Source organism: Syngnathoides biaculeatus, chromosome 7, assembly GCF_019802595.1.
Source record: "Syngnathoides biaculeatus isolate LvHL_M chromosome 7, ASM1980259v1, whole genome shotgun sequence".
NCBI lineage: Eukaryota > Metazoa > Chordata > Actinopteri > Syngnathiformes > Syngnathidae > Syngnathoides > Syngnathoides biaculeatus.
In genome coordinates this window covers 3,823,943-3,844,499 of record NC_084646.1, presented here as the reverse complement: position 1 = coordinate 3,844,499, position 20,557 = coordinate 3,823,943, and the positions used below count along the sequence as shown (strand labels likewise).

At 43.5% G+C, this 20,557-nt stretch overlaps 1 protein-coding gene across 3 annotated transcripts in view; it reads left to right on the top strand.

Annotated features, from left to right (window-relative positions):
- The window catches only part of LOC133503111 (BEN domain-containing protein 5-like), a 278,787-nt gene that overhangs the window by 185,076 nt on the left and 73,154 nt on the right, over nt 1-20,557 (top strand). For all 3 annotated transcript variants that reach the window (XM_061824322.1, XM_061824321.1, XM_061824323.1), the window contains exon 5: nt 4,581-4,797. In XM_061824322.1, coding sequence (XP_061680306.1) covers nt 4,581-4,797 — 217 coding nt within the window. The remainder of the gene's footprint in view (nt 1-4,580; nt 4,798-20,557) is intronic.

Below are 20,557 nucleotides of genomic sequence, written 5' to 3'. Positions count from 1 at the left end.
AATGGTTTTCTCCGGTGTTCAAAAACTTATTTGCAGATGTATCACACAAATAAATCGTTTAAAAAGATCATACATTGTGATTTCTGGATTTTTCTTTTTCGATGATTTCTCTCACAGTGGACATGCATCTACGATGAAAATTTCAGACCCCTCCATGATTTCTAAGTGAAAGAACTTTCAATATAGCAGGGTGTTCAAATACTTCTTTTCTTCACTGTAATGTACTCTATATAATGGATGAATAAATGATTCCCAAACCGAAATGACCAGTGTGAACAGAACTAAATTAAGGTTTCTGGGGATGTGGTTTGGATGTCAAAAAAGCGATACATCCATCCATCCTTTTTCTGAGCTGCTTATCCTCACAGGGGTCGCGGGAGTGCTGGAGCCTATCCTAGCTAGCATCGGGCAGGAGGCGGGGTACACCCGTAATTGGTTACCAGCCAATCCCAAGGCACATGGAGACTGTCAACAGTCGCACTCACATGGACACCGAGAGGCAATTTAGAGTATCCAATGAATGCGTGTTTTTTGGGATGTGGGAGGAAACTGGATTACCCGGCGAAAACCCACGCAGGCACAGGGAGAACATGCAAACTCCACACAGCGTGGGGGCTGGAATCGAACCCTGGTCCTCAGAACTGTGAGGCCACTTTGAGGTTATTTGTTCCACGGTGGTTTGTTTGTGAAACTTGCAACCCTCCCTCCGCCTTTGTATTCTGCAGGTAGTCACGTGCAAATTCCTCCTCCTCTCGATGTTCTTTCTCGCCCCGATCCCTTCCGTTTTAGCTGGAACAGTTCCGCATTTTAGTTTGTTTTTGTGCAGAACTGTCAAACCTTTATAAAGGGTTCCAAAATAACTACTGCTTCCTTCCCTGTTGGGGTACCAGGTGCAGGAGTGGAGTGTGGTACTTAACGGGGAGAGCTAGACAAACTGCAGTCTGTTGATTGAGAATTGCCCCTGCCTTTGACAAACCGAATGGATTAGAAGAACAAGCGAGGACAACCTGAACTGAACACTAAAGGTGGCTTTTATCTGTCGGCCATTCTGATCATTATGTGCTTGAACAAACACATCAAAGTGTCTTTCCTCCCCTGCCTCCTTCCTCTGGGGTGAGTCAGACAAAGAAGTTCAGAGAGTTAGCGCTGAGCAGTCTGTCCTGTTTGTTGATTGTCAGGCCCCGTTCCTATCACAAACCCGATACCATCTTCATCTCATCTTGTGCCAGAAACGCTCGTTCACTACAGGCGGCCCCTGCCGTCCCACAGCCGCCGTATACGCAGCGACCCACCCCCCATCCATTCCCGCATATCAACCTCGGATCTGCCATCTCCCCACTCTCTTATCTCCTCCTTATCTCCTCATACCACCTTTCTTCCTGATCCAAACGCCCCAAACCCATCAATCAGTCAACTTCCTCTTTCTTTATCCTCTTCTCTCCCAGCGTCTGCGAGACTTTTTGCGGCGGAACTGTTTTCCCAACGCGTCGGCTTTTTACCGTCACAGCCCTCAGAAAGTGACAATGCTGCAGATATTCAGAGGAAAGCGGTAAAAATGACGAGGCGGGAAGGGATGCGCAGGCAGTCACGTGTGTGCCCGCTACACCCTTCACGCTGTGTCTCAGCGGTGTGAGGGGAAAAACGGAGAGACGGGAAGACAACGTCAGACGGATGAAGGCTGTGAACAGAAAACATGTCGCGTAAGCAGGGAAGTTGTGTGCACTGCAGCGATACCAGCCCACACCCCATCGATTCTGCGTGAGGTGCAAAGAGCAGTCTGCTTTATTTAGCCCACGGCCTAGAAGCGACGCAGCGTGCGTCTCATGGGCCAGTGAAGGCGTCACGATGAAGGAAAGCACAGTTCAAGAAAACAAGATCGTCTATCGTCCTAGAAAGAGTTGCAAGTTGAACCCCTTGTGGTTAGCACGTCTGCCTCACGGATCTGAGGTTCAGAGTTTCAACCTCTGCTCTGGCTTCCTGTTCGGAGTTAGCCTGTTCTTCTTCTTCTTGTTCTTTTCCTTTCGGCTCGTCCAGATTACGGGTCGCCGCAGCGTGTCATCTTTTTCCATCTCGTGCATCTTCCTCTGTAACACCCACAGTCCTCATGTCGTCCCTCACAACCTCCATCAACCATTTCTTTGGTCTCCTCTCACTCTTTTGCCAGGCAGCTCCATCCTCATCACCCTTTGACCAATATACTCTACACTCTCTCGCCTCTGGACATGTCCAAACAATCGAAGTCTGCTCTCTCTAAACTTGTCTCCAAAACATCCAAATTTGGCTGTCTTTCTAATGAGTTCATTTGTAATCCTATCTGAGCGAGAACCTCAAGATCTTCATTTCTGCCACCTCAAGTTCTGCTTCCTGCTGTCTCTTCAGTGCCACGATCTCTAATCCGTGCATCATGGCCGGCCTCACCACTGTTTTATAGACTTTGGCCTTCATCCTAGCGGAGACTCTTCTGTCACATAGAACACCAGACACCTTCCGCCAACTGTTCCACCCCGCTTGGACCCGTTTCTTCTCTTCCTTATCACACTCTCCATTGCTCTAGATTGTTGACCCCAATATTTGAAGGAGGAGGTTTGCCTGTTCCCCATGTGATTAATGGTGTAGGTTCTACTCTGGTGACTCTGGCTTCTTCCCACATCCCTAAAACATGTTGGTTTGGTTCCTCCAAGATATTAAAAATATCTATCAGTGTTAATTGTTATTTTTCAGTTTTTGCTCTGCGAGTAGTTGCCGACATCTTCCATAGTAAGATGGGATAGCTTCCAGATCGCCTGTGAACTTAGCTCCCGTCCCATACCAACCGACACGGTGGATTAGGACTGAACTTAACAGAAATATATAAACGTAAATACTCTTTATATATTGTCATACTTTGGCTTTGCCACAGCCAGCTAAATGTTGCTTCATCAGCGTTAACTCACCCACTTGGCGACGGACACTCACCACACTTTGGTTTTTAGCTACAGGTACAATATGAAATTCTAAACGTAGTAAAGTATGGTTGTAAAACAAGATATATAAACTGGATATATTGTATGGTTGTAAAACAAGATATATAAACTGGATATATTGTATTGGGGTAGCAAGCTGGATGTCGCTTCGTCCTTGGAAACCGCAATTCCAAATTAAAATCACAGCAAAACTCATGGCCGACGGTCAGACACCCATAAAAGTAGCTGCGGAATCCTGCACATTAGTCAGGCATTACTATTAATATGAAGTTATTCTTCTGCCACATGTGTATTTGAAGAAATTCAGTCACACAAATGAAAACGTGATCAACCGATAAACATTAAGCGATGCCTTTGAATGTCATCGGATGTGCAGACAGACTAAAGGATGTCATCAACTTGTGATGACATTTAGGATTGATCTTTTTTTTGTGTGTGTGTTGGTAATGTTGCCTGGTTTCTATTGACTGTTAAAGTCCCACTGACATCCCGATATACATTGTAAAATAGATCAATGTTGTGAAAATTACATATATTATTTATTTCAATGTCTATACGAAAAAATATATATGACCGGAGAGCGTGCCATCCTTGCGCAAAGTTGCGGAAGTCTCAATCGACATCCAAGTGGAAGCCATTTTGCCTGCAACGTCACTTCCAGCTGTCACACCGGTACAGTCGCCATTGAGAAGACGCTGTCCCACCTGCTATGGGAGAACAACATAGATTTTCAGATTTTTCCGACGCCCGTACTGACACAGAAGCTATTTTCATAGAAGAGAACATCTCACAACTGAGTGAAGTGACTGGGGCAATATAACCCTATCGTTTCGAGCCATATTTAGATGATATGCGGATCATTTCTAACTAACAACAGACTCCCCGACAGGATGTATGACAGTATGTGGCGTACTCAGCCGCGAGCGACGACAACGCCATAAACCGGCCCAGCCCGGCCACGATGAGTCACCCCGAAAGAAGGATTACGTCCCCCTCCAAACAATTTTCTTTTAATAGCTCTATGCACACCCACCTGTCATTTGGAACCCACGAAAGTCTCGTTCTTTGGACCTGTGCAATCAGTTTTTCACGACGAATCGGGTCTTTTGGAAAAGCGTGAAGAGTAAATCCATCCTCCCAAGTGTTCGAGCAATATCCAGCAATACAACAAGCCGGCATTTTGGCTAACACGAAGGAACGAAGACCTACCTTCCCGCAGGTAAAACTGGAAGAAACACGCAACCCCATCTGAGTGGGCGTCTGCAAATGATGTCACTTCCTGCCTCTGCTCCAAAACAAATCCCTTAAGAGGATTTTCATGGCGGGAGTTACAAAAAGCCACATGCGTCAAAATCATGTTGTGTGGTGAAAAGACGGATGGGTCCATTCCGGCTGCCTTTTTTTATTAAAAACTTACAAAATATCATGCTTTTGGTGTCAGTTGGACTTCAGTGTTGAGTATACTGTCGATGTTTCAACAATCTGACAACATATCCCAACAACCGTCATACTTGACATCTTTATTGTGTATTTTTCGGTAGCTATAACCGCTACTGAAGTCATGTTTGTAGACCGCCATTCAATCATTTTTTTACATTATGCCCTTTTCTTTCGCAGGCAAAGACTTCCGGCCAAGAACGTGTACTACTACCGCTGCCCGGACCACCGGCGCAACTATGTTATGTCGTTTGCCTTCTGCTTTGACCGAGAGGACGACGTGTACCAGTTCGCCTACTGCTACCCTTACACCTACTCCCGACTGCAGCACTACCTCGCGAGCCTGGAGCGCAGAGCGCTTCCCTACCTGCGGAGGGAGCAGCTGGGACTCAGTGTGGTGAGTCGAGGGGTGGGGGGACTTCGAGTGTTTGCGCTGCAGCACGGAGGTCACCGCACGTGTGTGTGTGTGTGTGTGTGTGTTTGGGTGGAGTATGTGTATGCGCTGGGAATAAAGAGAGCCAGATTGGTAGTTTGGGTGCACTTGGTGGTCATAACGTCAGCTTCTCATGTTATCGTTACCAATGTCGCCCGCTAAGATATAAGTCCCAAGTTGTCTGTTGGCGTGTGCATGCGTGTGTGTGTGTATGCGGCTTGACGTGTCAGGCGTCGAGCTCTCACCTCCGCGTTAGCTGCTAGTGTATCATGCGCAATGCCTGCGGTCTCGTTTGCTCTTATCAAATAATTGTAGGAGAAAAACTCATTAGGAATGCTCGAGAGATTCCGACTTTTGCTTGTGTCCTGCTAACATTTGTCACGGAAGGCTTGCCTTCACAGGGGTGGACTATGGGAGTACCCCCCCCCTCCCCCCCTCCCCCCCCCACACACACACACATTTGCACCTGACCATAAAATAGAGATAAGGCGATGGAAATTTGGCAATCATAACATGGAAATGGTTAATGACGGCGTTCTTGTTCACACAGATTTGCCACTGACACCTGAAATCTGCAATCATGTAAATTTTGTTATCATTTTTTTTATGGTGAGTTCAAAGCTGTTAAGTGAGTGCTACAGAGGAATTTGGACACTCACAGGTCACAATGTTATTTTTACAGTATAGTGCAGGGGTGTCAAACTCATTTTTATCGCGGGCGTCTTTGTGCTTACAGTTTCTGTCAGAGGGCCATTAGGACTGAAACCGTGAAAATCTTTAATTGACCCATCATATTCAAACATTAAATTTATCAACTAGTTTTGGAATCAGAAATCATCGTTGATGTTTGGTAACACAAAAAGGCTTGCAACACGTATATAAACGGCATCATTTATGATGTAACGGTTTGAAATTTTGGTTCAAATTTTTATAAAAATCATGGAAGTTGATACACATGATTTGCCTTCGCGAACCACATCCGCATCTGGCCCCCCCGGCCTTTAGTATGACACCTGTGGTATAGAGTATCAGACCTTATCATTCAATTGAAATATTAATTCAAATTTCTGCCATTACCAAGATTAAAATGCTCAGTGTTGGTAAATACTGTAAGAGAAGTATTCATTTAATGCGTAATTACTGTGGTTGTGGTCATACTGAGAGATAATATTTTGGATATGTTGTGTTTAATGTTTGGTTATGAGAGTGAAAATCAACCACAATAATGAAAAAAATGCTGTATCAAGCCATTTTTTAGCAATGGTGTGTGATATTGCGGTTGCGCCGTATATGTCTTTTTTTTATGTTTATGTCATGTCTTTCTGGGGCGGCGCGGTGGGTCAGCTGGTAAAGCGTTGGCCTCACAGTTCTGAGGTCCCGGGTTCAATCCCAGACCCACCTGTGTGGAGTTTGCATGTTCTTCCCGCGCCTACGTGGGTTTTCTACAGGCGCTCCCACGTCCCAAAAACATACATTTATTTGAGACTCTAAATTTCCCCTAGGTGTCATTGTGAGTGTATGCGATTGGTTCTTTCTCTCGATGTGCCCTGCGATTGGCTGGAAACCAGTTCAGCGTGTACCCTGCCTACACCCCATTGACAGCTGGGCTAGGCTCCAGCACTCCCACGACCCTTGTGAGGATAAGCTGCTAAGAAAATGGATGGATGTCTTTCCGACCGTTTTTATCAGCCATTCATGTACCTTCTTTGTCTTTCATCAAATTTCAACCTGCTGCATGTCCACATACAAACTGAAATCTAAAGTTATTAGTACAATTTTCATGATCTTGCAATTGTATTGCACTTTTTAAAAAAAAAGTATTTGTATATTAAACCCGTATTTATCCAGGTAAGGGAACTGTGAACAGATTCTCTTTTGTAATTCTGACCTGTCGGCAGAAAACACAATAAATCAAATCAAAATAAAGGCTAATACTGTATATAAACCACAGGTGTCAAACTCAAGGCCCCGGGGGCCAGATCTGCCCTTCCACATGATTTTATGTGGCCCACGGAGGCAAGTCATGTGTATCAACTTCCAAGATTTTTTTGTTCAAATCTGTACCAAAATTTCAAATTGTCCTATCATAAATAATAATGTTATCACAAGCATTTTTGTGTTACCAAACAATAATAGTCAGAAAAACCCATATTGAATTCTGATTCCAAAGCTAGTTCATAAATTTCATGTGTAAATACAATGAGGCGGTTAAATTTTTGTTTTACCTTTTCACAGCCATAACGGCCCTTTGAGGGAAACCGCAAGTACAATGTGGCCCGCGACAAAAATGAGTTTGACGCCCCTGATACAAACAAACAATTATTTTGGAATTAATGAGGTGAGTCTTATATTTTGTTGCAGAATGTTTCAGTCATTGAGGGAAGAAAATTGAAAAGAAGGTTGACCAAAAGTAGCGTGGAGAACGGAGAGTGCGGGTGATGGTATGCACGGTGAGCAGAGAGCAAAGGCACGTTGTGGTCTTATCTTATTTTTAAAAAAAATGTCTGCTTTTTCAAGTTACCACAAAAACATTTACAGCTTGAATAAGCCGTTGAAAATCAGTTGTTGTTGTCCCGCTGATTACAGGGCATACATTTCCGTGCGAAAACACAAAACTGTTGCATTGAAGGCCCTCTTTATATTTGTGTTTTATGTTTAAGTCGCATCGTTTGTCTGAGTGAGACAGAGGGTGAGAGAGGAAGGACAGACACGCTTGGTTTGGCTCACTATTAGTATTCATAGTCATAGAGCGCTTTTATGGCCGTATTTTTCTCTTTATGTTCTCCGGGCCTGGGTGGCAGACAGCCCGGCCCGGCCCCCTCATATCTCTTTCTGTCTGCTCTGTCTCCCTTTTAACCCCCCCCCTCCACCACCACCTTAAACGCCAGCACCCCTCCCGTCGTATTCCCGACACCCCCCCCCCCCTCTCTCACTATCTCATGCACATATGCAACTCTAAACACAGGTCAGAGGGGAGCGGATGAGAAGGGATGAGGTGAGCGTTCTAGTCGCATCAAACTTGAAAAAAGACTGATCGTTTGTCGTTTTTTGTTTTTTTTTTCCTTTCCAAAGGCTGACTCGTTTGCAGGGATGCGTTCACCTTCTAATGGCTGCACTTATCTCACGAGGATGCAAATAAGAGCTGGGCCCATTTGTGCTGGCATTCTCCTTGCCTGCTGACTAATTTGTTTCCTGTAATGTATTCCTACGAAGCGTATCTGTCTCACAAAAAAAGAGTTTTGGTACCCGCCACTCTCCATCCGTCCCACAAAGCGGCTACTTCTACATCGTCAAACTGAATGATGTTGTTTTGGAACATAAAGCGAGTGAGACCGAAAAGGACTTCGGCGAGGTTTGTTAATTGAGAGGTTGAGTAATCGTTTGGGATGGATCCAAAGGGCAAAAACCTGCAGCATTTGAATACAATATTCAAGTCAGTCTCAATTATTGATTCTCCTTCACTTTCACTTCATTTTTTTCCCCGTCTTTCCGATAGAGACAACAAAGGCCATTCCGATAACAACAGAACGCGAGAGTTCTGTGGCTGGTTATGAATTTGCCCGGTCTTCGATTAAAATTTTCCCCGCCTGAACCGAGCATGGCAAATGATGAGTGATAGTAGCGTTGAAACTTTATAACCCAGCAAAGCCTGATATCCATATACTCGTAAAAAAAAGACATCTCTGCCAACCCTGCTTTCAAATTCACTTCGCAGTAGCCATCTTGAACATTTCAGTGAGCTGTCCTGCTGAAACATTTGCCGATGGAAATATCTCATTTTTGTCGCGTGAATGAACTCTTCGTGGTGCCGTATATTTCCTATCAAACAAACTTTTTTGAATACTTGGGATGCATTCCTGGCTCTCTGGTGCCTCGGTAAATATGAAATATAAATTCAAATCATCCAAGGCATTTTTCCGCTGAGGAGGCTGAAATCGGGTCATTTGGATTTCTCGAGCTTGTCTACGTCAGTAGCGACGATCTCCGCCTCCCTGTCCGCTCTCAAGCCAGCGCTGTCAACGTCACAAAGCCGTGTGCGCTCACATATAGTAAAAGATGAGTTTTCTACATGGAGGCAGCCAATCAGAAGAAAAGGGATCACAGTCTTAGCCAAATATGGACACAAAACTTGATCAATCTGAAGTTGCTGTCAGAGCAATCTTTTTCTGGACAAGTCTATGACAAAACCAGTGTTTTTTTTAAATGAAATTGACACTTTTAAGTTCATGTTGGAAATTGACTTTATGAAGGTCTAAATAGCCAAACTATAGTATCTTTAAGTCTATTTTAATGCGTCCCAGTCTCAATATTTAACCAATAAATGTATTTTCTTCTTCAGGGCTTTAGGGATTCCGTTTATGTAGAAGTAATTGTCTTTGCTAAGTCACTGTACACCTGGATTTTTTTTTTTTATTTTCAGTGTAGAATATACCGTAATTTCCAGCGTATAAGCCTCACCCAGTATATTTGGAAAGGAAATACCATTTGGTAAGTACATGAACCGCACCTGTGTAAAAGTGCCCACATTGAAACCCACCTTGAAACATGCGATATTTACAAAGACAGTACACAGTAAGAGTTTTCAAAGTTTTAACACCTTAGCTAAATTTACATAGCAACAACACGGTAGCATGAACGGGGCTGGTTAAAAAAAAAGAAAAAGAAACAGCCGTGGCAGCTACACAGTAGCGACACGGTAGCACAGCACTAACTGAGCCAGTTAAAGAAAAATCACTGAGCCACGGCAGAAACACGCTAGCGCGGCACTAACGCTGGCACAGTGTTCATGCTAGCACGGTGCTAACGCTAGCGCAGCGCTAACAGGGCTGATTAAAAAAAAACATACTGGTAAAAGTAACTTCCTCGGCACATATATTCCACTGGTTTCACTCTTACCTTTTCGGCTCGAGTGACCCCTTGTGGCCGTTAAAAAAAATGCACAAATTAGCCGCATCACCATGTAAGCCACAGGGTTGAAAGTGTGTGGAAAAAATGTCGTGGTTTATAGGCCTGATATTATGGTATATTGTTAATGTTGGTCATAAACCTCATATGTCATTTGTGCTCAATTTCATATTTTTTTCAGAAACTAATAGTAGAAGTCAGTCTTTACCTGCCCTTTTATTTCTTCACATTATTAACCAATTTAAAGTGTCAAAAGAGCTTGAAAGCAAGTATATTAACTGTCTTGAACATTTCCACCCTGAGAAATGTCATATAACGCCACCTCTTCTACTCTCCATTGTCGACTTTTTGGGAAAAAAAAAAAAAGTAAAAAAGGTTTTACTATAGTCAGTTTAGATACAGATTATTTCTTGTCGCAATTAAGGAAAAATGGGCTGCACTACTTAGCTGCAACCAGCAGAGGTGCTGTTGAGGCTCGTAGTTTCATGCCTTCAAATAAAATAACAATCGTTGAAATGTGCTGTGGCGGCACAGTGGATCAGCTGGTAAAGCGGTGGCCTCACAGTTCTGAGGTTCCGGGTTCAATCCCAGCCCTCCCTGTGTGGCGTTTGCATGTTTGCGTGGGTTTCCTCCTTCACTCCGGTTTCCTCCCACATCCCAAAAATATGCAACATTAATTGGACACTCTAAATTGCCCCTAGGTGCGATTGTGAGTGCGGCTGTTTGTCTCTATGTGCCTTGCGATTGGCTGGCGACCAGTTCGGGGTGTACCCCGCCTCCTGCCCGTTGACAGCCGGCATCGGCTCCAGAACTACCGCAACCCTTGTGAGGATAAGCGGCTAGGGAAATGGAGGAATGGATGAAATGTGTTGTGTATGAATTGGTAATAGTTTTGTGAGCACTACATGCTGTCATTCAATACACTGCCAGTCTTCTGTAACTGGTAGGAGGAAGAAACACATCCAGCTTGCGAAAAAAAACAGACAGACAAAGGATACAACATTGAAGCAGGTTCATATACTCCCAGGGGAAAACTCTTCTCTCCCCCCACCCCACCCCCCACCTCTGCTCGGTTCATATTCCTTTGGTCCCCATCTGTCTGATCATTCCCTTTTGTAGATCACCCTGACAAAATCTGAGTCACCCTGTTTTTTTTTTTTTTTCTTCCCCCCCCTGGGGAGATGACTTCCACAGAGACACACAATGGACCCGTTCAAATACTAACAAAAATCACGAAAAGGATGCTTGCGATTTATTCCAAGTATTTCCTTATCCCAAGACAGAAACTTAAAGCGGCTTGTTTGGCCACCTTGCCACTAGACGTTCTTTATATTCTCTCCTATGAAAAGTTCCTCCTTTAGTGCACAAAGCAAGCATCGCACGTTTTTTTTTTTCGGGTTTTTTTTAATCCCTTTGCTGGCTGGACGAGAAGGGCAGGGCTGTGACGCCATTGGTCACCTCTAACACAGCGCAGACCAGATGGAAAGGAAGTAAGGGTGGGGAGGCGTCCGCCAACGCTTTCGAGGTTGTGTGACGCGTGAGTCTAGATGTGACTTGAACATTGCCCCGTCTTTAAAGCCACACAAAGTAAAAAACAAACACAGATGCCATATTCCCCGATCGCTTTTAAACGGGATTGCGGCGGTTCCCTCTTGACTGACTTCACTTCTCACTCGGTGATGTGTGCGAATGTGTTTCTGACTCTGTGGACTTGATTTTCTGTGGGTTAGCACATGCGATAATGGATGACAACTCGAATGCTCATGCAAACAGATTTGAAAGTCGATCTATGAACTGGGCGGTTGCGTCTCCCGAGCTCTGAAAAGAGCTGGGACTACCGTTTCCAAGGTGACTGTTGGTAATACACTAAGACGTCATGGTTTGAAATCATGCATGGCACGGAAGGTTCCCCTGCTCAAACCAGCACATGTCAAGGCCTGTCTTAAGTTTGCCAATGACCATTTAGATGATACAGAGGAGTCATGGGAGAAAGTTTTGTGGTCACATGAGAACAAAATGGAACTTTTTGGTCATAATTGCACTAACTGTGTTTGGAGGAAGACGAACGATGAGTTCCATCCCAAGAACTCCATCCCTACTGTGAAGCACAGGGGTGGTAGCATCATGATTTGGGGCACTGTATTAAGGAGAGGATGACCCTGTCCACGTATTGTGAGACTTTGGTCTTTCAACATGACAATGACCCGAAGCACACTGCCAGGAAAACCAAAGAGTGGCTCCGTAAGAAGCATATCAAGGTTCTGGCGGGGCCTTGCCAGTCTCCAGACCTAAACCCAATCGAAAATCTTTGGAGGGAGCTGAAACTCCGTGTTTCTCAGCGACAGCCCAGAAACCTGTCTGATGTAGAGAAGATCTGTGTGGAGGAGTGGGGCAAAATCCCTCCTACAGTGTGTGCAAACCTGGTGAAGAACTATAGGAAGGGTTTGACCTCTGTCATTGCAAACAAAGGCGACTATCGCTTTTCTCAGGTGTTCATATACTTATTTGAAGCTGTATCACATAAATAAATCGTTAAAGTAAATCATACATTGTGATTTCTGGATTTTTTCTTTTTCGATCATCTCTCCCACAGTGGACATGCACCTACGATGACAATTTCAGACCCCTCCGTGATTTCTAAGTGACAGAACTTGCAATATAGTAAGGTGTTCAAATACTTTTTTTCTTCACTACATATATCGTGTATTCCTCAATGACATTTTGGGAGAGTCTGAATGATCACAGGCTTGACAAATCACAAGGAGGAGTGATGGAATTTCACCTATGACAAAACTCCTTTCAACTCCAGATTTCTGTACATCTGGATCACTTTAGCACAGAATGATATTTGGTGTTGTTGACCGGAAGCGAATACTGTAAGGCGGCCAGGAAACAAATCTGGACAAAGCCGGCATCATGCTTGCGAGTTTTCGCCCTTTGCATGTTGCATGTCAATGGCCGAACACTCCTTGGACACGCCTTCTGCCACAACAGCCTCTGATTGGCTATTCTTGTCACGCCGGGCCCAATAGGGTTAGGAAATCCGAATTAAATTAGAAACATCAAATCAAAAGATCATTTTAATCAAATTGTATAGGCCGTATAGGCAGTTTAACCATATTACAAACAGTGCTTTTTATTCAGACAGCAGAAATTACATTAAAATCAAACAAAAGGGTCTTTTAATGTGCTTGGTGGCTTCCCCAAGTTATTGGAGTGATCCTTTTAGTCATCTCTGTGCACTCACACTTCCAATTCTTTCATTTCACTTCATTTTGGGCTCCCGAATGTTCTCCGGCGAAGACCAACAGAGCTCCTTAAAATCCGAAATACATTTAAATACTTGAGTCTCCAGCACTTTTACAACTTTTGCCAACATCACAAACAATGAACTAGTGTGGATTTTTTTTTCTTTTTCTTTTTCTTTTTCTTTTTTTTTTTCTTATATCATAGCAAAAAAAATAATCTTATAAAACTCGGAAGCAAGGTCACTGGTATAACAAGGCACCAACCACTGTACTTTCATCTGTCCATCCATCCATCAATCCAATCATTTTCTTAGCCGTTTATCCTCACAAGGGTCGGAAGGAGTGCTGGAGCCTGTGTAAGACAATTATAAAAAATATTTTGAATGCAATGCCATTTGAATAAAATAAAATAAAATAAAATGAAAGTCAGTTGACTGCTTGATCATAATAATCAACAATAATATTCCTGGATTTTTTTTTTTTGGGAGGGGGTCAGTTGGGGTATTAAAATGATGCTGGAGACCCACAAAAAAAAAAAATATATATATATTATATCCTTCCATTTTCTTTGCCGCTTATCCTTGCAAGGGTCGCGGGAAGTGCTGGAGCCTGTGTAAAACAGTTGTAAAAAATTATTTTAATGCCAGGCCATTTGAATAAAATAAAATAAAATGAAAGTCAGTTGAATGCTTAATCATAACAATCAACAATAATGTTCCTGGATTTTTTTTTTTTGGGGGGGGGGGTGAGGGGGGGGTCAGGTGGGGTATTAAATTGATCCTAGAGACCTAAGAAAAAAAGGAGCAAAACAATTATCATCCATCCATCCATTTTCTTAGCCCCTTTTCCTCACAAGGGTCGCGGGGAGTTCTGGAGCCTGTGTAAGACGATTATAAAAATAATTTGAATGCAATGGCATTTGAATAAAATAATATATCATGAAAGTCAGTTGAAAGCTTAATCATAATAATCAACAATAATATTCTTGGATTTTTTTGGGGGAGGTCAGGTGGGGTATTAAAATAATGCTGGAGACCTAAAAAAAAAATTTGTCCATCCATCCATTTTCTTTGCCACTTATCCTCACCAGGGTCACGGGGAGTTCTGGAGCCCGTGTAAAACAATTATAAAAATAATTTGAATGCCATGCCATTTGAATAAAATAAAATAAAATCTCATTGAAGTCAGTTGAATGCTTAGTTATAATAATCAACAATAATATTCCTGCAATTTTTTTTGGGAGGGGGGGGTCAGGTGGGGTATTAAAATGATGCTGTAGATCTAAAAAAAAAAAAAAAAAAAAAACAATTATTCCCCATCCATCCATTTTCTTTGCCGCTTATCCTCACAAGAGTCGCGTGGACTGCTGGAGCCTGTGTAAAACAATTGTAAAAAATAATTTTAATGCCATGCCATTTGAATAAAATAAAATAAAATGAAAGTCAGTTTAATGCTTAATCATAATAATCAACAATAATATTCCTGGATTTTTTGGGGGAAGGGGGTCAGGTGGGGTACTAAAATGATGCTGGAGACCCAAAAAAAAATATATATTATCCTTCCATTTTCTTTGCCGCTTATCCTCGCAAGGGTCGTGGGGAGTGCTTGAGCCTGTGTAAAACAGTTGTAAAAAATAATTTTAATGCCGGGCCATTTGAATAAAATAAAATAAAATGAAAGTCACTTGAATGCTTCATCATAATAATAAAAAATAATATTCCTGGAATTTTTTTTTAGTGGGGGGTCAGGTGGGGTATTAAAATGATGCTGGAGACCCCAAAAAAATATTATTATCCATCCATCCATTTTGTTAGTCGCTTATCCTCACAAGGGTCGCAGGGAGTACTGGTGCCTATCCCAGCTGTCAACTGGCAGGAGGCCGGGTACTCCCGGAACTCGTCGCCAGCCAATCGCAGGGCACATCGAGACTAACAGCAGCAACCGCAATCACACCTTGGGGCAATTTAGAGTGTCCAATTAATCTTGCATATTTTTGGGATGTGGGAGGAAACCGGAGCACCCCGAGGAAACTCCACACAGGCGGGTCCGTGACCTCAGACCTGTGAGGCCAACGCTTTACCAGGTGAGCCACCGTGCCGCCACAATTAGTATAAATTTGTGAAAGAATATGAAATTGACCACATTTGGACATGTGAGGTTTATGACCATAGTCCAAATATCTATATCCACAGTGTAGTATGGAAGATAACCGTGCACGGCATACAATATCAGGATCTTTGATATTGTGTCCCAGCCCTACTCATGTGAAAAAACGGTCACTACCACACATCATTTTGATCCAATTAAACGGTCTCGCGTAAACGGCAGCTCAGGGTCAGTGTCGGCGTCGGTGACACTCGCGATTGAATTTAATTCCTAATCCTGTCCGCTATCGGTGTGTAGGTAGCGTGTCTGCCTGGTTCCCCTGGTGGCAGCGGATCCTCAAGAAGAGACTTTTTTTGTTTTTGTTGTGCGTGTGTGTGGGCACAGCGGCCACGTCTGCCCGGATCCCTCTCTCGCCCCTTATCTCGGTGTTTGTACACCGTGTGCCAAGATCCCAATCAATAGCCACTCCAGCCGTGGAGAGAAGAGAAGGTCAGCAGCCGCGTTGGAGGTGAGCGGACGGAGAATGGAGACATGCAGACAAAAAGCGCTACAAGCGTGCCGGGCATTTTCTCCCGGACGTAACGAGACGAGACGAGACCTTAACAAGCGTGGTTTGGCTTAATGACACATCCTTTCTTTTGTGCTTCCCCGCTGAATTGAAACATCGGGGGGGGGGGATCACATTTTCAATTCTTAGAATTTGCTTACTACAGGTGTGAAGAAGCTCATTTTTTTTTTTTTAAAGAGTCCACTAAACATTCACATTATCAAGAGTTCTCTAATTTTGTTGCATTTTTAGAAATTTTTTCCACATTAATTGTACGCTAAATTGCCCCAAGGTGTGATGGTGAGTGTGGCCGTTTGTCTCGATGTGCCCTGCAATTGACCCCTCCGTACAGGGCACTTAACCACGCCTCCTGGAGTGACGTCACGCCACGTGCGCTGACGTAAGACAAACAATTCGTAAAAATGGCAAATACAATACAATACATTCTGAACTGAGACAGACGCCATGCTTCTGATTTCATTCAATCATTCACACGTAGCAATGTTATGCTAGCGGAGAACGTCTCATTCATTTATACGAGACGTGTATTAAAAATCAAATATAGGGCATATCTTCGTGCAAACACAGTCTGGTTAAGCTTCGGCCGCGAGCCAGCAAGAAAGCGACACGTTTGTGCAGTCCGATCATCGCTAAATATCGCTCAACAAAGAATAAGTGTGTCAATCGTTCACACGTAGCGGTGTTATGCTAGCGAAGAACTTCGAATTCATTTATACGAGACATGTATTGAAAATCAAATATAGGGCATACCTTCGTGCAAACATATGTGTTCCGGTTGATATTAGATGGATTTAGTTGATGATGCGGTCTTCCACAAAGTTTGATCCATCGAAGGCATTTTTCGTACTGGGTCTTCGGTTTTGGAAAGGGTACGAATCGAACTCCACCAACTAGCCTTTCAGGATACCTGTCGTCACTATTACAAAGTCCGTGACTACACCTCTTAACCATATTTTTTGTTAAATAACTCAAATACGCAATAAAACGCTAACAAAACCTATACTGGACCATGCAATGTTGTCTGAGAAAATGGCGGGAGCAAAAACGGGCTTTGGTTTATGCAGATCTCTGGCCTCTGATTGGTCGGTGACGCGGATTGCGCAATATCCACGGAGGGGTCAATTAGCCTGCGAGCAGTTCAGGGTGCGGCCCACCTCCTGGCCGTTGACAGCCGGGATCGGCTGCAGCACTCCCGCGACCCTCGTGGGGATAAGTGGCTAAAAAAATGGATGGATGGAAAATTCAATCGGTATTTTTTCAGTAGGTCGTAGAAAGTACATTTTGCAATCATAAGACAATGATGATGAATTTCATGATGTGAATGAGGGCCGCCGTGTACAAAAGCCACTCATGTTCAATTCAAGCCATGAGGCGAGTCAGTGTTATTTTTAATTTTTAATTTTTTTTTACTTCTACTACTCGGTACTTCATTTACTTTGCCCTCTGTCAGTCTTGGGTAACATAATATATATGAAAGATTAGCATTAAAGCCACCGTTCAGTTGGAAAAAGGTAGAAATAAACATTTTTTTCTGATTATATAATGCTGTTTCATTTTTAGAAAGATTGGATCAATCAATCATGGAATAGTATTCTGTGGGTCTTGAAAGATCATTCAAAATGCTATTTAAAAAAAAAAAACTGCTGGCTATATGTGAATCTGTGCTTTGAAAACCTCTGCCGGCGAATGAGCTAAAAATATGAATTTACGACTGAAAATCAACTATTTTGCAGGGACATTTAAACCTGCTTTCAATCCAATGCCCGGTTGCCTGCCCCCTAAACACATTTTTAAAACTCAAACGTGGCCCTCGGACATAAAGGTTAGAAGACGATGGGCCGTCCCGAGGTCGGCGCCGAGTTGCCAAAGTCACATGTGGACAGAACAGAGATGTAACACGGCGCCGTACACTATGACAAATTGCCGGTTTTAATAACCGTAAATAATTAATGGCGGCGTTCTCCGAAAGCAGAGATCTCAACGCTGGCGGTCTCCTCTCTGAATGGCTCCGTGATTGGTTTGCAGTGACGAGGGCCCTCCAGCTGGCGGCCTCTTACAAAGGCCAGCGCCTGAATAGCCAATCAACTATTTATCATGTGGATGAGGTGATGACTGCCTCATTAGACCACTTGATTGATGTGAACATCCTCTTTGTATTGTGCCGGTGAGCAGAAAGTGCGAGGCTGGCTGAATGCAAAGGGAATTGAAAAGTGAAAAAGGGAAAGGGAGTAAACAGATAGCTATATTCATTAATGTACATGAGAGACAGATGTCTTTGCCGAGGGGTACAGATGTAAGACGTTTAATCGTGCAAATATCCTTTATTTTTGTGTGTGTGTGTCACTTTGTTAGCATGCATTCAAGTAAACATAAGCAAGCTGGTGCCACTCAAGTAAGTAAACTCAGGAGGGAACAGCTCAAAAAAGATTTTTTTTTTTTTTTGCTCTTTCGACGTCTGACAGTTTACAAATCCATCCAGTGTGGCGTGGAAATCAAACGGGCAAATGCAAAGGCAGTTAAAGTGTCTTCGTTTAATCAGCGGGTCCAAATTGAATTTCAACTGTGTTCTGACAAACCTCGTGTTTCCTCAGTCGCTCACATTTGACGAGCGCGACCGCGCCCCCGCGCCTCCGTGCTCGCGAACCTGCGTGGTCGAGCACGAAAAATCACGCGCGTAAAATTCGTTACGAGTAGAAAAAAATAGATATTGAAAGATGTCGCTTATTTTGTGTAGTCTTGACATTAATTTGCGTGTTTATTTCATAAACGTTGTTAGCTAAACAAGCCTGCTCCAAAACAACCAGTAGTCACCCAGAAACAGGAAATGCAGTTCTGAGCATGTACGGAAGTTAGGCCGAAAGCGCATGTTCAGAGGTGCTTCACGTACTGCGAGCGCATTTACGTCGAAAGTCATCAACATAATGAGCCGTGTCGAAGGAAATTCAGTTACTCCGGGGGTGCTTAATGCTTCGATCACGAGGCAGTGTGACGGCGTGCCCCCCACCCCCAAAAAAAGGCAATTGGACTATCATCCACCTCGTCGCTTGATTCAGGGGTGGCCAATACGCGGAGCGCACGCACATAAAGGCGCGTTCTGCCCCCTCACAACAATGCATCACAATTGGCGACATGAATGTTTGTTCCAATGTATCGCTAGCCTGTTGCCACTAACGCCGATTATGTTGAACTAAACTTTCAGCATTTTCAAAACTTTGCGGGTATAGACGGTTCATATTTATTCCTTGACAGGCCAGTGCATTTAACTTTTCCTCAGATAAAATTTGTCAGATGAAGAATTTTTATTGATGACAATTTTTAAATAGCGTTTTATCTCATGTTTTACTGATATCAGTTGAAATTGGAAATTATCATTTCTGAGTTTGAAATTTTCGTTTTCTATTTTTGTTCTGTATTTGTTTATTTTATTTTTAATTTACTGTTATGCTATATTAATCCAGTAAGTTATTTTAAATGGTTGAGATTCCATCCCTATTCACACCCGCAACTTTATCTGCGAGCGTCACTGACCACACCCATACATTTTTCAAATGTGAGCGACTGGTTTCCTTACATATATTTTTCCTCCGCTATTTTTCCTTTCCATTTTTTTTTTTTTGATAGGATTCATCGTAAGCACAGTGTTTTCTTTGCCTCGGGATGTTCTGCAGCAAATACCAGGTATTTGGGTAAAAAAGCAGCCCTCTTTATCATCTCATAATATGTTTATCAACCGCCTCCAGCACCTCGGCGACAGAATGTAGCATCATTAGCGGTTTCTTGGCAGCCATTTGTTTTATGCTATTTCTCTTCATTAGTGAGTGGCCCTTATTCTATCACATGCTTCTTTAGATGTGGACCTTTCGCTTGCTTAGTGGCATAATCTGAAGGGGGGGGGGAGACGTGTTTTTTTTTTTAGCTGTTTTGGCCCCAGACGGACGACTAAGAAGGATGATTCATCGTAGCGGCAGATAAGCAGGTTTACTATCGACAGTATGTAGCCGGCCTCTTATCTGCAACCACTGGATTCCCCCTGGATGCCCGAGGCTTTATTACGCATCACCGCAGTTGCATCTCTTCCCCCCGCCGTTCCTCTGGCGATGAAGAGCGGCGTAATGAGGGAGAGGAGGTGAAGATCAGGAGTGACTGGGGAGTGCATTAATCACAGTCGTAAAATGCGTCGGTCGCCGCGGCGGCGGGGCGGGGACGCGGACGCCTGCGGTGCGTTAAACTTTGGAGGTGTCGGAGTAGCGGGTCAACGGCGCGTGGAGGAATTTGCGGGAGGAATCGATTCAAGTGTCACAGGTGAAGCGCTACGGATGGGATGGCGTGCTGACCCCTTGCTGACCCTTATTATAATGTTGGCGCAAAAGCATACAGATTTTGGATGATTCACACAGAGATAATATTTATTTTGGAAATTGCAATCTATTCCTACCCTAATGGCTTTGCACGATTTCTCTCTGTTTGTCTTTACGCAAGGAGGAAGATGGCTAATAGCTAGACTGGAGCACACCTCTGTCAAGGTTAAACCACAACAGAAGTTTTTAATTTTTTCTTAAACCGGAGAGTGCCGTGATTGGGGTTTTCGAATTATGGCTGAGAGTTATATTCCTAGGACACCAAAGTACCATAATTCCCGGCCTACAGTGCGCACCTGTTTATAAGCCTCACCCAGTACATTAGTAAAGGAAATACCATTTGGTACATACATACGCCGGAGCTGTGTAAAAGCCGCAAGTCCCCACATTGAAACACGCGATATTTCCAAAGACGGTACACAGAGAGTTTAACGCTCACGCTGCCACGCTGATGCTAGCGCTGTGCTAACAGGTCCGGTTAAAAAAACAAAACATACCGGTAAAAATCACTGAGACACAGCAGTAACACGCTAGTGCAG